At 40.1% G+C, this 14,828-nt stretch overlaps 1 protein-coding gene across 2 annotated transcripts in view; it reads left to right on the top strand.

Moving 5' to 3' along the window:
- Positions 1 to 14,828, top strand: part of Tspan7 (tetraspanin 7) — a 144,479-nt gene that overhangs the window by 109,918 nt on the left and 19,733 nt on the right. The window contains exons 4-5 of one of the 2 annotated variants that reach the window (XM_087189854.1): positions 6,091 to 6,140; positions 10,765 to 10,953. In XM_087189854.1, the coding sequence (XP_087045980.1) occupies positions 6,091 to 6,140; positions 10,765 to 10,953 (239 nt within the window). The remainder of the gene's footprint in view (positions 1 to 6,090; positions 6,141 to 10,764; positions 10,954 to 14,828) is intronic. The other variant, XM_004850026.3, reaches the window with a different exon arrangement.

Below are 14,828 nucleotides of genomic sequence, written 5' to 3'. Positions count from 1 at the left end.
GAACATATTTCCATACATACAGATTTTCCTGCTTGAAAGGAGGAAATAATGGATAACATTTTTAAATAGTGACCATATCATGGGCCGGGGATTTAGCTCAGTGGTTCCGCCGCCTGCCTTGAAAGTGGAAGGACCCGAGTTTGATCCCTGGTACCAAAAAAAAAAAAAAAAATAGTGACCATATCAGTCTGCTCACCAAAGAAACAGATTTAATGTAAGATATGCAAATACTGTTTATAAGGATTTACAAGGTAGGCTTACAGTGGCCCCAAGCAGAGTCAGGTGTGGAAGAGTACAAAAGGGGCTCTCTGCCTGCTGGAGATCTGAAGGATCCAGTCAAAGGCCAAAGGCCTGGAACCCTCTATACAGTCCTATGCAAGTCCAAATCAGGAGGAAGAAGGGTCTGTGATGGAAAGCTGAAGGGTCTGTGTGGAAGGCTGAAGAATCTGCACTGGAAGCCAGGATATGGATGTCCAAGTTGAAGGTGAAGACTGGAGCTTTTCTGAAGAAACAGAAGTGAGCCTTTCTCCTTCTTCGTTCCCCCTTTTATTCCATTCAGATGATAAGCCTTTCAGGTGGTACTACTCACACTCAGTGTGGGTCTTCTGTCTTCAGTAAATCCCTTGGGTCACACCCAGAACTATGCTGATCCAACCAGAAGCATGTCTCTTACTCAAGTTGACACAACAGTTAACTTATCACAGTAACCATGCCTGCAGATTTTATTTTTTAATCACAGCAGCCAAATTCTCAAGGGTTTTTCCAAGCACAAATCAATGCAAGGATAGATGACACTGACTTCTGAGCTCTTTATACCGTAGAGTTGGAAGTAGAAAGTTGGGGAGAAAGAACCCTCTGTAGACAGGTAAAGAGGACATTATGGGAAGACAGTGTGTGACAGGGCTTTGAGAACTTGTTTTGGAGTGTAGTGTCTTGTGCAGAGTAAGACCTCTGGTTGCACAGGTTTTTTAAAATAAGAGAAATCTTACCGATATAAAGACTGTTCATTCTCATAGCTCCTAACCATCAATGAGAGACTCCCATGGAGTTATATATAATCTTAGAACTTCAAATTACTTTTCCATTAGTGATGATGGATTAGAAAGAACCATTCCCATACTTTCCATTCATTCCTTCTTGTGACCCAGAACAGAAATGTATGGAAGAAGGTGCTAGATTACAAGTGAACTGACCAAAGAACATTTATTTATATGAGCACAACTATCAGACCCAGTATTTGGCTTCCTCAGTGCAGTGCTAGTGAACACAGAATTCATGGCCTCTGAACCTGAAAGTTGCTCACCTGCTTGACATCTTGTATTCCTGTTATGAACAGCTGTTTGTCATGGCCTTAGGGATATACCAGTGAATAAGGCAAAATCCTGCTCTCATGGAGCTTGCCTTCATTTTGGGAGATAAGCAAAGCAAGTAAATCAAATGGTGTTTGAAGGTATACAATGGAGAAAATAAAGCAGGATTTCTGCTGGAAGGCAAGGTCCTAGTTTTTAATAGGGCCACCAGGGAGGGGCTTTTTGAGGAGAGAATGTTAAAGAAATGAGAGATCTGGGAAGCCCTGCATAGGGAAGAGCAAGTGCAGAATGCTGGAGGCTGAAGCAGGCCAGGAGTGTTTGAGGAGCAGTGACCGTAAGAGGCCTGGAGCAGAGAAAGCAAGGGCGAGCCACTGGAGGCCACATTAGAAGAGCCAGCAAAGGTTGGACGTCACCTAGGGCCTTGCAGGCCAAAGTGTTGGCCTTTTCTCTAGGAGGTAGAATGTTGGGGAAGAATTTTGAGCAAAGGAGTGATATTATTGGATGTAGGTCTCAACAGGATCAATCTGACTGCTGTGTTGAGAATACTGCAAGAAAGCAAGAGTGGAAGCAGAGAGAGATGAGAGTAATGGGGGTTGGCCCACCCTGAGTAGTAGTGGTAAAGATGGTGAATGTCCCCTATGTTTTCCAGAAATGACTGGGTTTTTTAAATTTTTTGTTTTTGCCAAGAACATGTTACCTTAAAGTTGATATTTTTCAAAATGTCCTATCAATATTAGATGTGTCAATTTTCCCTGTATAGTCTCCCATCATTCAACAACAATGATATATCTGGAGAAAAGTGTCATTAGGCACTTTCATCATGTGAATGCCATAGAGCAGTGATGGTGAACCTTTTAGGGCTTTCAGTAAAATGAGCAGCCCACTGCAGCTCGAGTGCTGTAGGTTCGCCACCACTGCCATAGAGTGTACTTATGCAAACTATGAAGGCTAGAATTTCACTAGAATTTCCCATCTTCATATATGGGATCTATTGTTGACTAAAACAATATGCAGTGCATGACTACACATCTTATTTGGTGGCAGTATCACATACGTGTGCAGAGTGGGTATATGAGTGTTGAAGGGAAATTCAGCTAAATCACTGAGAGAAATGTTCTTTTAAAATTGGCTTTTTCCTTAAATTGCCTCTGAAGAAAGTTAGTACCACCAAAAAGCAGAGCCTGACTACACTCTTTATATAAGAATCTTGTACTAGAATATTGCGTATGTGCTTTCTTTTTCTGGTTTTCCTCATTTAATTGTAGGTCCTGTTTTGAAGTCATATGTTATCAGCTCCAGTTTCACCTATAAGGAGGCATGAATTCCCCAAACCACCTCCCCTATCACTAACACATAGTCAGAAAACTGGGAATCCAGTGACCCCTTTACTATTTGCTTTCCAGCATCTTCTTGTTGATGTGTATACATATAATGTATATATTAGGATGATGGTTTTATTTTTGGCATTTAAAAGATGATAATCCTATAGGGAAACTATACAAATTAAATTCTCCCTTTGAAAACATTGGAACACCTGTTCAATGACAATTATGAGAGACGTGTGCTGCTCTGTCACAGATGGGCATTTATATTCACATTTATGGAGTAATTGTTAGGCTTATTTTATCTAGGTTTGTTCCCATCCAGTAAAACTTGAGGACACAGCCAGTGTAAGGGAGTGGAATTTGAAGAATAGCTCATTGCTAAGATTCATTCTGTATTTATCAAGCTTCCACCATGGGCTCTAGAGGGATGTTATACTTACTATCAGCACAGTGACTGGTGTTCGAATTTAAAGCAGTAATTTCAGTGAAGTAGATATTAGGACAGAATGTTTGAAGAGCATGCCTTAGAAAAATCAGTCACAGAACGTGGCTGAGGCTTTGTTAGATACAAAGAAGATAAAGAACTTTATTCTTTTTCACATGTCTCTTAAAAGTCTTGCTGTATCCACAATTAACAATAGAGGACAGGATAAACATGTGGTCAGCATGAACTTTCAACATGCATTACTATGGTTGTACCTCTTATGTGTAAGCTTATTTTGACCTGATCTTTTTAAGAAGTATCTTTCCTTATCATGTGGGATTTGACCCATCTTTTCTGTGTTGATCACCTGTGGAATGGAAACTGGAAGCAGTTTCTCCCCACAACTGTTCCTTCAGTGGTAGCTGGCTATTTGCCAAAGGTGCTGAGACTGTTAGTACTCCTGACACTCACATGGCCTCTGTGTATGTTAAACTGCACCACCAGATTTTAAATGCAAGTGAGGTCAATTTAAAGGGTTCATGAAGGAGGTGTGGCATAGAGGGAATCCCCCAAATGTTAAGCTTCTGTCACTTCAGCCACTATAGCTGGTCCTGATTTCTAAGTACATAAACCTCCTGGTAAGTAGCTTTGCTGGCCTCAATTCTTAATAGGCATTCTCCTGTATGATGCCTATTTATATATCTGGGTTACCATGAAACTAGAGGTGTGGGCTATATCCAGACAGTTTTACAATCTGGTTTCATTATTCTTTCTTTGTTTCACTTGCTCTTAGACAGTTGAAGTTGGAGAAAGACACTTTCTATTAGAAATCTAAGGCCTGTCTTAAATATTTTCAGAGAGAATTCAACAGTACTCATAATCAAAAAGCAATGCCACAGGGCTCTGAATAAGCTACCCTTAACTCCCTGCCTCATGCTTCTAGCTACATTTCAGACCCTGCGTATGGTCACTGATGAAGTCTAAGGAGAAGCTAGAATTTGTAACAAATTACTCTAGGCTCATGACCTAGCTCCTAAAAGTTGAAGTCCGTGAAATGGCTATAAGATGTAATAATACAGTAAGTCCTCAACTTACAGACATTCAAGTTATGAACTTTCACAGGTGTATGGTATAAGACTCACCATTGGTTTACAAACAAATCCAATTTATGAACAATTTTCCCAGAATGAAACTTGCTCATAAGTTGAGGAATTACTTATTTAAATGCCAAATTTAATCTTAGTGAGCCTTCCTGGGTGTGTAAATAAAAAGCATCCATATATGAGTATCCCCAGAGTTAATGAACTGTTCTGGTACTCGGTTTCCCATAAGGCTTTAAAGGAGAAAAAAGTCCCTTTCTCCCATGTCTCCTTCTTACTCTATCAGCGACCACCCTCATAGACTTGTCTACTGTGATCTGTGCATCCTCACTATTTCCTGTCTTCCAGCATTACCCTTTTGTGTTCTAGTGATGGTCTTCCTCAAGCCTTAGCTCTCAACCTTATCATCATCCTGTTTCAGTTTCCTGAGACACATTGTTCCCTCAGCTTCCACTTCTGGCTTCAGTGGCTCTGACTCCCTCCTGAACTCCAGCCCCATTCCTACAACTACTTTCAGCACATACTGCCTGTGTGGCCTTTGGTCACTTCTAACCCCACAAAAAACAGGTCCTGGACCAGATGGTCTCTGGATCTCCTGTTGGTTTTCAAACTCAGTTTGACCAAATTAGCATTTTAAAAGATCTCATATGTCTTCCTTTTCTCAGCTTCCCTCTCCCTTTATAAGGATGCCACTAACCTCTCAGCCATGTGACATGAACTTTCTTAAACACACATGCAGCCATGTGTGCACACAGACACAAAAATGATAGAGCAAAAGGGCTGAGTTGGCCAATTGCTTGCCTAGGGAGAAACTTCTCAAAGTTACATATTTTATTACTGTTTAGATAATTAGTCATCTTTATGTAAAAAGGCAAGCTTTGATTACGTCATTAAGCTTCTGAATTTTTGTATGTCTATGTAACACTGCATGACTCTGGGTATTCTTCCTTCTCTTACTAGAAGCCTGACGTCACCTCAGAAAGCTGGCAAAAGAATGAACTTCAAGTATAGAAATGAGCTGACTTTCCCACCCCCACTCTTGATGGTTTACCATTCGCAAGGAGAGCCCTATAAGCTTTCTTTTGCTTTTTACATAAAGGCACATCTACAAATTGATCACAGAGTGAATAAGTGTGTCAATTTGAGATTCAGATTTGTTCTATCAGAATGTTAGAGCTGGGATGAGGCACTGAAAATCAGGTTTTTCCACTTCCACATCTTGTGAATGAAGCTCACAGAGTTTAGGTGGTGTGCTCAAAGTCACACAGCTCGTGAAAGAGCTGTAAACCCTGGTCTCCTAAATCCCAGCCCAAAGAACTAACATTCCCCTGCCTTTTATATATTGAGTCCCTTTCTGTTATCCATCTGGAGTAGGATCTTAAGCCTAGTGAAAAACCCTGATAAGTTCTGGTAGTCCATTTAAAAACACTAAATATATGCACAGCTCATTATAAAAATTTAATTTGTGAATATAATGGATCCACACTGTTACTTCTTAAACAGAAGAACATAATGGAAGCTGCTGGTTTCTTTGCCTTTCTGGTTGCTTTCTCTGCCTCTACAAAATCACCTTCCCAGTGCAGTGCAAAGACTCAGCCCTTCCTTATGGTCCCCGTGGCATACATAGTCACCTAAGAATTAGCTAAAAGAATAGTTCGCTGACTACTTTTCTTCTTAAAATCTTGTATCTGAGGAATCTATATTCTATTGATTGATGATTTGTATGAAGTTTCTGTGTCATGCATTTTTCTCTGAGTTATGGACTCATCTGGAGTAGGAGAAGGATATTTCACAATACCTCTGTGTGTAGTCTCAGAGAATGAATTGACCTGTGAACCTCTGGGATGATTGAATTGTGAATTTCATCCCAAATGCAATTTAGCTAAGATTTCTGCCCACCATCTCTTCTGTGTTTCTATTGTTGTTTTTAGATGCAGTGATTTCTATCCCAGACAGCTTCTTAGGAGGGCGTCTCTTCCAGGTACCTCTATAATTTAATTTTCTATTGCCTGTTAAATTTTTCTTTTTTTGTATGACACACTAAATAGGAACTCATGTCATCATTAAAATGACACACATGTTCATTTAGAACACAGAGCTCACTAATCAGGTATTATGGATTTTGAGAAAGGAAGTATGGACTTTTCCCCATCAGATCCAACCTTGGTCAGCAGGAATGCAGCTGCAGTAGTTTAATGAGAGCATCTGTGCTCTGTGTGCAAAAAAAGGGCGAGAGAAAGTCACATGTCTTTGACTGGTTTAGCCCTCTAGGCTCTACTTTGAGGATCAAGATACTGTAAGGTTGGCAGCATTAGCCAAGATGACCTAGTAGGAATAAAGGGAATCATTTCTGTCTGCTGTCTGGTCTTCAAGTACTCACATTAGGATTAAAATGAACGCTGGTAAGTCTCTTCCAGAGCCTTTTGGAAACCCCTTGGCATATGGCCAAACCTCTTCATGGTTTTCTTTCAGTATAATTTTGTCATATGTACTATCACACAATAGCTTTTCTAGTTCTAACTTTTCTAATGCTACAATTATAGTTTTACGCGTCCTCATCACCAAGCCTAAATTAGTAGTAGCTAGTGGTACTCTGCTAGCTATACATTTTGAGTTGTGGTGTAAACACACAGGAAATGAGATATGGGAATAAGGAAGAGATGGAGAGCCTCAGCCTAGTGACTGCAGCTGGAGTGCTGGCCCTGCTCTCCTGGTTTGTGGTGACTTGGGAGCATGTGAGGTAGTGGTGGTCCTTTACCAGACTACTTCTGTGGTTTATTGCTGACCTCTGATCTGACTCTTCCTTAAACCACAGCCTTGGCTGCTTGGTAATCCATCCTTCTGGGAAAGAAACAAAACTGCCAGGAGAAAAAAGTAAACCTAGGATGATGGTTGATTTAGGAATTTGAGGTCTCTGAGGAGCTCAGATACAAAATTGCTTTAGAAGATAGATGTCAAAGGAATTTGTCTGTTGCCTTTTACCCTGAACTCCCAAATGTTTGAGAGATGGCTCTCCTATCAGTATTTGCAAAGGGACATGTATATTTGAGACTGATAGGAACCAAGAAAAAATTATACAGATGACAATGACTTTTGCCTTTTTATATTTCTTATCCTTAGTAAGAAGCATTTTTATACAAGGAAAAATGTGAGAAAGTGCCTTTTTATTATATTTTGTGGATCTTTAGCCTTTAGTTTATTGCATTTCATGTAACACCCACCCCAAGCCCACCACCATTACCACCACCAAATATGGCTTCACTTGCCTAAGGGCACACTGCAGCCCAATCCTTTTCTCCCTTGTCTATTGAATCTTTCCATCTTTGTCCTTAGCACTGTTATTTCTCCAAATTACTGGCTCGCTAAATGAGATAGATTGGCATTCTTACCAATTCTGAGAGCTCCTCACAGACATTCAGAGGATATAATAGATGGAAACCTAACACGAAACTTCTTTCCCTTCTTTAACTCCACCGTTGGCTCTTTATTCGTTCACCAGACGTGTACTGGACATGGACTTTGCTCAAAGTTCACAGTTTCTGCCTTCAGAGACATGGTCCTGGATGTGCATGGGAGAGGCATGGGTCACAATAGGACCGTGGCATAGTACAGAATAAGTTCAAGGCTGGGAGGCATAGATACACTGTGTACTAAAAGAGTAGGATGTAGATAGGAAGTGATGAGAAGAATAGGAATTCAGATTAAATCATGATGATCAAATGTTGGAAACTGCACAGAGAACAGCTCAATTTTCCTGGCACTATATGGGATGCATAAAGGACAGCAAGGGAGACACAGCTGTGAAAAGGCTAGGTGTAATGTGTATAAACGGGGCACGGGTGTATATATGTGTATATATGTGGAGTTAGGGCTTCCAAACACAGAGCTTCTCTTTCAGGAGTATTTGAATGTGACAGTAGCAATATTAGAGGAGGCTTTTTCTATGAGGCTTATTCCTAGATTCCTAGCCACACTGGTGTTGAAAGGAGCTATCTATATAACCCAGTCCCCACATTATTCAGAGAACGAGTTCTTTTGAGGCTGACTCCCTTACTCAAGACCAGAATATTAAGCTTTTACTCCTATGCAGTAAGATGCCTACAGTGTTGTGTTTGTTTGCATACACTGGCAAACATTAAAAGGTACCACTGAAATCCACAAAAAATCTTTTTCCAAGAATATAATATTTCTGTGATTTACATTATATGAACATTTTTTTAAAAATTAGTATTGTAGCCTTTGTGCTTTACATGAAGAACAGCTTTATATATACTTCATATAAAGAGCAATGGTTATATTGGGGTAAATTATTTTTTGAAAGGAGAAAATGTATGCAATACTGTTAAACTTAAAAATCAAAATTTGTGTTAACTTTGACCTGTGGCATATAAGATTTGTCATGGTATTAGCTGAACTTCATGAAATCACTAGTCACAGAATTGTAAGAGAGTATCAGACTCTTGTAATTGATCAGTATTGTGCATTTTCATGAAAGCAATTATTTTAATAGTGACGGAAATGGTAGCACATAGTATACTCTGTACATATTGAAGTGTTGCTGAATCTTTGGGAGCAATCCCATGAAGTCAGAAATCTCTAGATGAGGCCTTATTCACCCTAAACTTACTTAAGTGAATTTTTTTCAAAACATTCACATTGTGATATTCACAGATCTATACTTAAAATGCTAGAGTGGAAAGTACAGGTAAAGTTTCTCTTTGCATCCATTTTAAATGACCTCACAGTAATTATCTGATGTAGATTTTATAAGTATTTGGCATTTAATAGGCTCTGTTTTATAAAATATAAGCACTAATACCCATGGATAAGAAATGTATTTTTTGTTCATAAATAGTAAGCATTTACTGAACTGTGGTACACACTCAGTAATAAGAGTTAACTCTGTCCTTTTCTACATAGCCCTCATTATATTCTTACCCTGACTGATTTCAGAATTAATTCTTACATTTTAATTCTAGTGGGTAAAAACATCTTATGCTTCCATCTGGACGAGTATGGCAGAAGAGGCTGTTCAAGGAAGGTACTTTTTTCTTAGTAGCCACCAGGTGTCAGCAGAGGATTTGAAATTCTTGGTAACATCTGTTCCTGGTTTTCTTTAATTCCCTAGGCTATCCCTTTTGGCAGCCACCCTCTACTGGGATATTTTCTCCCAAATATTAGTGTCACTTTCTTCTGAAGACTATATCACAATTGTTTACTTTTGCCTAATAAAAGCACAATTCCTCAAACTTTTTCTAATTTAAAATTTAATTTTGTTATTCACAGTGATGATACTTCTATGAGCCGGAGACTGGGGGGGACAGGAAAGTATCACCAAGCTTTTGTTGTTTTTTGCTGACTTTTGCACCCAAGTAGGTAGAATTCACCCTTACCTGAGGTGGGAAAAGGTACACAGCCCATTCTTCCTCCACAGAGAAATAAGCTAATAGTGGAGTTTGATGGTTCCAAACTACAGAAAGTATTTTCAGAGTATAAAGGAGAGAGGCCAAGGCATCTTCAATTGGCCTAGCCATTTGGTTCGTAGTGCAGCACGTTTTTGATGGTGTTTACTTACAGATATTAAGGAACAGCGTGTTGATTGACAGAGAAAACTTTGGCAAGGTCGTATTCACTTGGGTGGTCTAAGTAGGATCTATGGCCTTTGAGATCAAATGTTGGGCTATTGGGTGGGGCAAAACTGGGGAAGGGCTTCCTCTAACACATGTTTCTTTTAAGCACCATACAGTGATGCCTTAGAAAACTGTCAATTTGAATGTTCCCAACCAGTTGGTGAACTGAAGGAGATATCCTTCAGCTGGAGAGATGGTTAGGACACAGAGCAATCTGTGACATCAGCAGCCAAAGCTGCTGAATCCTATGGCCCACAAGGAATGAAGACTAAGGCATAGCATGAAGCCCCAAGTCTGATGTAAGGACCTGACTGATACCAGGTTCTAGAGTTTAGACATGCTGTATGGATTTTCTTTGGACTGATCAGTGGGCTTGAACTAATTGCATTACAACTAATTCCAGGATCTATTGAGATTCTTCCATTGTTTTATATTGAATAGAGTATTGTAAATAAAATAGCACATCAATAAGGATTCAAAAATATTTGGAATACTTTACTTTTATAGAGATTTTGGTACTAATGGTGAAAGAGAATCACCTTGTTCTTAAAACATCCTATAGGAAGTCCTTCGAAAATATATACACCACATGCCTTCAAAGAGGGTGGCCACCGTCGTTCCTGGAGTTGTACCCAACTTAGTATCAGAAGGCAGCTGAGGCAAGGCTCTCATATCTGTCTTACGATGTATTTTTAAAGCAGCTTTTATGTTCCTTATTGTTGGCTTGACTTGCAGTTAAACACAATAATTGCATATGGGATTATGTAAGGGGCAGATCTAATTGTACAAAATCAAAGTATCTTCATTGTGTGATGGTTTTAGTTAATGATCTCTGGCATTTTCCACTGCTCAGGGAATCCTCTAGGAGGTTCCACCTTGCTCATGGAAATTTGATTCTTCCAGTTTGGCCACATTACTCTGTGTTGGTTCCTACCTCTCATCACTGGTTTCACACTTTTCTCTTTCCCTTTTTAGATCACTGGAGTGATCCTGTTGGCTGTTGGAGTCTGGGGAAAACTTACCCTGGGCACCTATATCTCCCTCATTGCTGAGAATTCCACAAATGCTCCCTATGTGCTCATTGGAACTGGCACCACTATTGTTGTTTTTGGCTTGTTTGGATGCTTTGCTACATGCCGTGGGAGCCCATGGATGCTGAAACTGGTGAGTAGGTCACCACATAATACTGCTTTCTCTGTCATTTTTTATAAAAGACTAAATCACAAGATGATGAAATAGCCCTTCTTGAGGCTACAAATAAGACCTTAATATTCATTGATTCTAATTTTAGCCCAGATTCTTATCTAGCCCATGCAATAATCCACCCAGTAGGGTAAACAATCCCCATGATAGCCTGGCACAATAAACCCAGCCTCAGTTTCTTGAGGTAAATGGTGGCAAAGCACTGGCCAGTGGTTCTAATAGGCTATTGATGTTCTCCTGGCAAGTTGCCCTGACCCAGTTTTGAACTCTAGCTTGGCGATCTGCTCGAACATGTGACATGCAGCTTTAGTAGGCAAGGCATCATCCAGAGTATAAGTAGCCTTTCATCTCCAGGTTCCCTTGGAAAAATTCTTCCTGCCTCTTGAGCCTGCCCATGCATGGATACATTTGCATGCTCTTCACAAAACCCACATGCACTGTCTCAGTGCTGTGGGAGCTGAGCTAGGGCAGAGCGTCTCACTCAGAGGGCTGATACACTGCCACGTATCAGCTACCAGGACTATTGTTAGATGTCTGTCCTCTAGTAGGACAAACAAAGCAGTGGTATATCTCAAAAGATGAGGGTAGATGATTGAAAGGCCATTAGATTTTTAACTTCTTGGTAGACCAGTTACCTAATTTCCTTTTCACTATGCTCTCCATTGTTGAGGATTAATGTTGAAGGATTTTATAGATAAAAGTTAGCAAGGATCTCTCTTCTCAAAATAAAATTTTGTTTAAAATGAGTTATTTTAGAAAAGGAGAAGCATAGATTCCAGTGGGGCTTTATTCCCTGTCCTTGTTGAGCCATAAGTTGTAGTAACATTTAATGCCACCTGGCAACACTTTTGCACGTGACAGTAATTCACTCCAAAGGAACTAAAGTCCCACAGTGTTAGTCAGGCAGTGTCTTTGTTTGCACCCGCATCAATGTGGTATGTGACTTGGCTGCCTTCTGTCCTACAGATCATGCAGGAAACTAATGCCTTGGCCTCCACCAGTTCTTCCAGGTTGGTGGAAAACCCTAAGGAAGCATATTGAGACAGTTCTGCTGATGTCCCCTGACATTTTTTCCTAGCACCCTGGGTCTATGTTCTAGCGTTTCTCATAAGCACCAGAGTTTCTTTTGGCCTATCTAGCACAGTGGTCCTCAACTCTGGGTGGATGTTTAAATCACCTGGGCAGCGTTTTGGAAACATCCTTGCCAGGTCCTTCTTCCAGCCACCTGAACTAGAATCTCTGCTGCTATGGCTCTGGCATCACATTTTCTAAAAAGCTCTTCAGGCAATTCTATTTATGCTTAATGTTAAGAATTTTGTTTGGCACAATAAATAGCAGGGAGAGACTTAACTTTAAAGGGATAAAAAGAAAGATTGCTGTAAGACCATCTTTCCAAACAAGAGAGGAGACCTGGTGATCAGACTTCACTGTTCTAGTACTAACTGGCTTAAGTCTTTAGTGGCCAGAATGTAGCCTTTCCAGACCTTTGTTCCCAATTATGAAAGAATAATATTGAAGTAAATCACCAAGGTTTCTTCCATTCCAAATACTATGACTGAAAGGGGGCAAAGGAGGAGACATTTTCATGTTCCAACTACATTTGCTTTTGAGGCAGAACTTCCCCATAGCTGAGTATAATATCATAAATGGCATGTATGAATATGATGGAACAATTATCTCTGGCCTATTCTGGAGGAGGTTTCATAGTATGCTTCCATTTTCTTCTGACCCTTAATTAAGAGTTCACTGGCAGGTGAGCCTTTTGGGGAATAGAGAAGGTTTTTGGATTTTGGTCTTGGAAAATATCATTTATTTCCTGTATGTGCCACATGCTTTTTGTGCATATTACTTTAATTCCTTATCACCACCATGAAGTATAGGTTGTATTTTCATGTTACATAATAGAAGGAGGTTAGATAAGCTGCCCAAGTGCACAGCTAATGTGTGGATGGCTGGGATTTGAACCCATGTATATCTCTTTCCAAACCTATAACTGTTTCTACCCCCAATATTTTCATTTGGAAAAGAAACTCTAAGCCCTTATCACCTGTATGCAGTACAAGCTCTTCCCATTGACTTTTGGCTATGGCCTTCTGTAGATGAAGCAACTACTCTCTGGAAGTTCCTGGAGGCAAAAGACCTGCCAGACACAAAAAACTGCTGATCTAGTTGGTGAGACAGAAGTCACTTGATTAACTGTCAGTCTAGAATCTTATGATCATCATTTAACCTCAGGAATTGCAAAACCACAAACAATAAGTATTTCTGCTTTATGGAGGCCCTGAGAGGCTGCCTTTTGCTTAAGAGTTAGTCTTAGGAAGGGCCGAGGATGTAGCTCAGTGGCACTCTGCTTGCCAGCAAGCGCAAGGTCCTGAGTTCGATTCCTGATACTGAAAAAAAATTGAAAAAGAGTTGGTCATAGGAGGTATTCTGACCACAGAGATAAATGTCCTTTCTCCTACCTGCCTCCTGACAGTGACCTTCCCACTTTCCAACTTTCTGTTGGATTCTAAACCTGATGTAAGACTCTCCCCAGAGTAATGTATGTTTTCTAATTACATTTTGTACGAAGTTGGAAGAGAGAGAAGTTGTATACACAGGACACCGTGACTACATGTTTCATATTTTAGTGACTGTGCTGTTTGTAGAGAATTTTGTTAATATTTAGAAAGAAATTGATATTTTAAGATGATATTTCCTTCTTTTCATATATATGCCAGTAGTTAAGAAAAATACTTTATGATTCTGTGCGCATATGTATACTTTACAGGTAAGTAATGTGGCCATGTGCAGTCCATCCAAATTCTATAGCATCATTTAAGGCCATTGTAAGTATTCAGAACTGTTGCATTTCATTTTGAGATGAGAAGAAGCAGATTGTAAGACATATGCCTTGTTGGTAAGGAATCAATTCTCCTTCCTTTTATGTACTTTTCAAAGTCACAGAAATGGAAACCCTTAATATCTCCTCAGTACCATGTAATATCCCTGAACTTGCACGTGCACATACATATGTGCAGTCACCTTGGGAAATACAGGCAGCGTTAGATGAGAAACACTAAGGGTTTTAGATGCCTGCAAGTTTTGTTAGCAGTGTAGCATATACAGTATTTGGTTTTTGAAAGGCTACAAATTCCATGCAGTGCCCAGAGTAGAGAAGTGAGTAGCCCCATAAGAAGTTGCTGAGGATACTGTATTCACAGACGACCAGCATATTGAAGAGCTGCTGCTTCCTGTGCACAATCTGGTCTTTGGGTCCAGATAGGGAGGTACATTTCCAAGTGAGGTGGTTTTGTAGCTGTTTCATATAAGAGGTGGCCAAGTAAAGTGGGGGAGTTTGCCTGGATGCAGAGAATCAGCAGGTTACCATCTTGACTGTGCGCACACATGTGAACGCCTCATGTGTACTAGAGAGGTTGTGCTCTTATATCTCTTAGAGGCAGAACCAACACTAGCAAGTGGAAATTAGAAACAGACGGACTTGTGGCCCATGGAAATGAGGCAAAACAAGCTATGGGGGTTGGACTCGCAGATGTAGATGGCCCATCATGAAGAAGGTGGAAAGAAAGACTCTCTGATAAGATAGAACTGTGTTCTGTGACCTCTAGATCAGTTTTTGTTTTTCCTAGCTCAAAGACTGTGATGTTAGTTATAATGGACACCTTAGTTGTAAATGACCCTCCCAAGTTTCTCTTGGTTGAACTGAGCTGACAGGCACAGTGGTAGTCTCTGATGACCTTTCCTCAACACGTGTACCCCCAAACACTAATGCAAGTTCAACAGACTCAGTCCTCTTGTTGAGGCTTATCTGGGTAAATCTGGAGAAGAGCCTTTTA

The sequence above is a fragment of the Heterocephalus glaber genome, unplaced genomic scaffold, assembly GCF_053883595.1.
Source record: "Heterocephalus glaber isolate CG9 unplaced genomic scaffold, H.glaber_assembly_v1.0 deba00001547, whole genome shotgun sequence".
Taxonomy (NCBI): domain Eukaryota; kingdom Metazoa; phylum Chordata; class Mammalia; order Rodentia; family Bathyergidae; genus Heterocephalus; species Heterocephalus glaber.
This window is presented reverse-complemented; position numbering and strand designations above follow the sequence as displayed.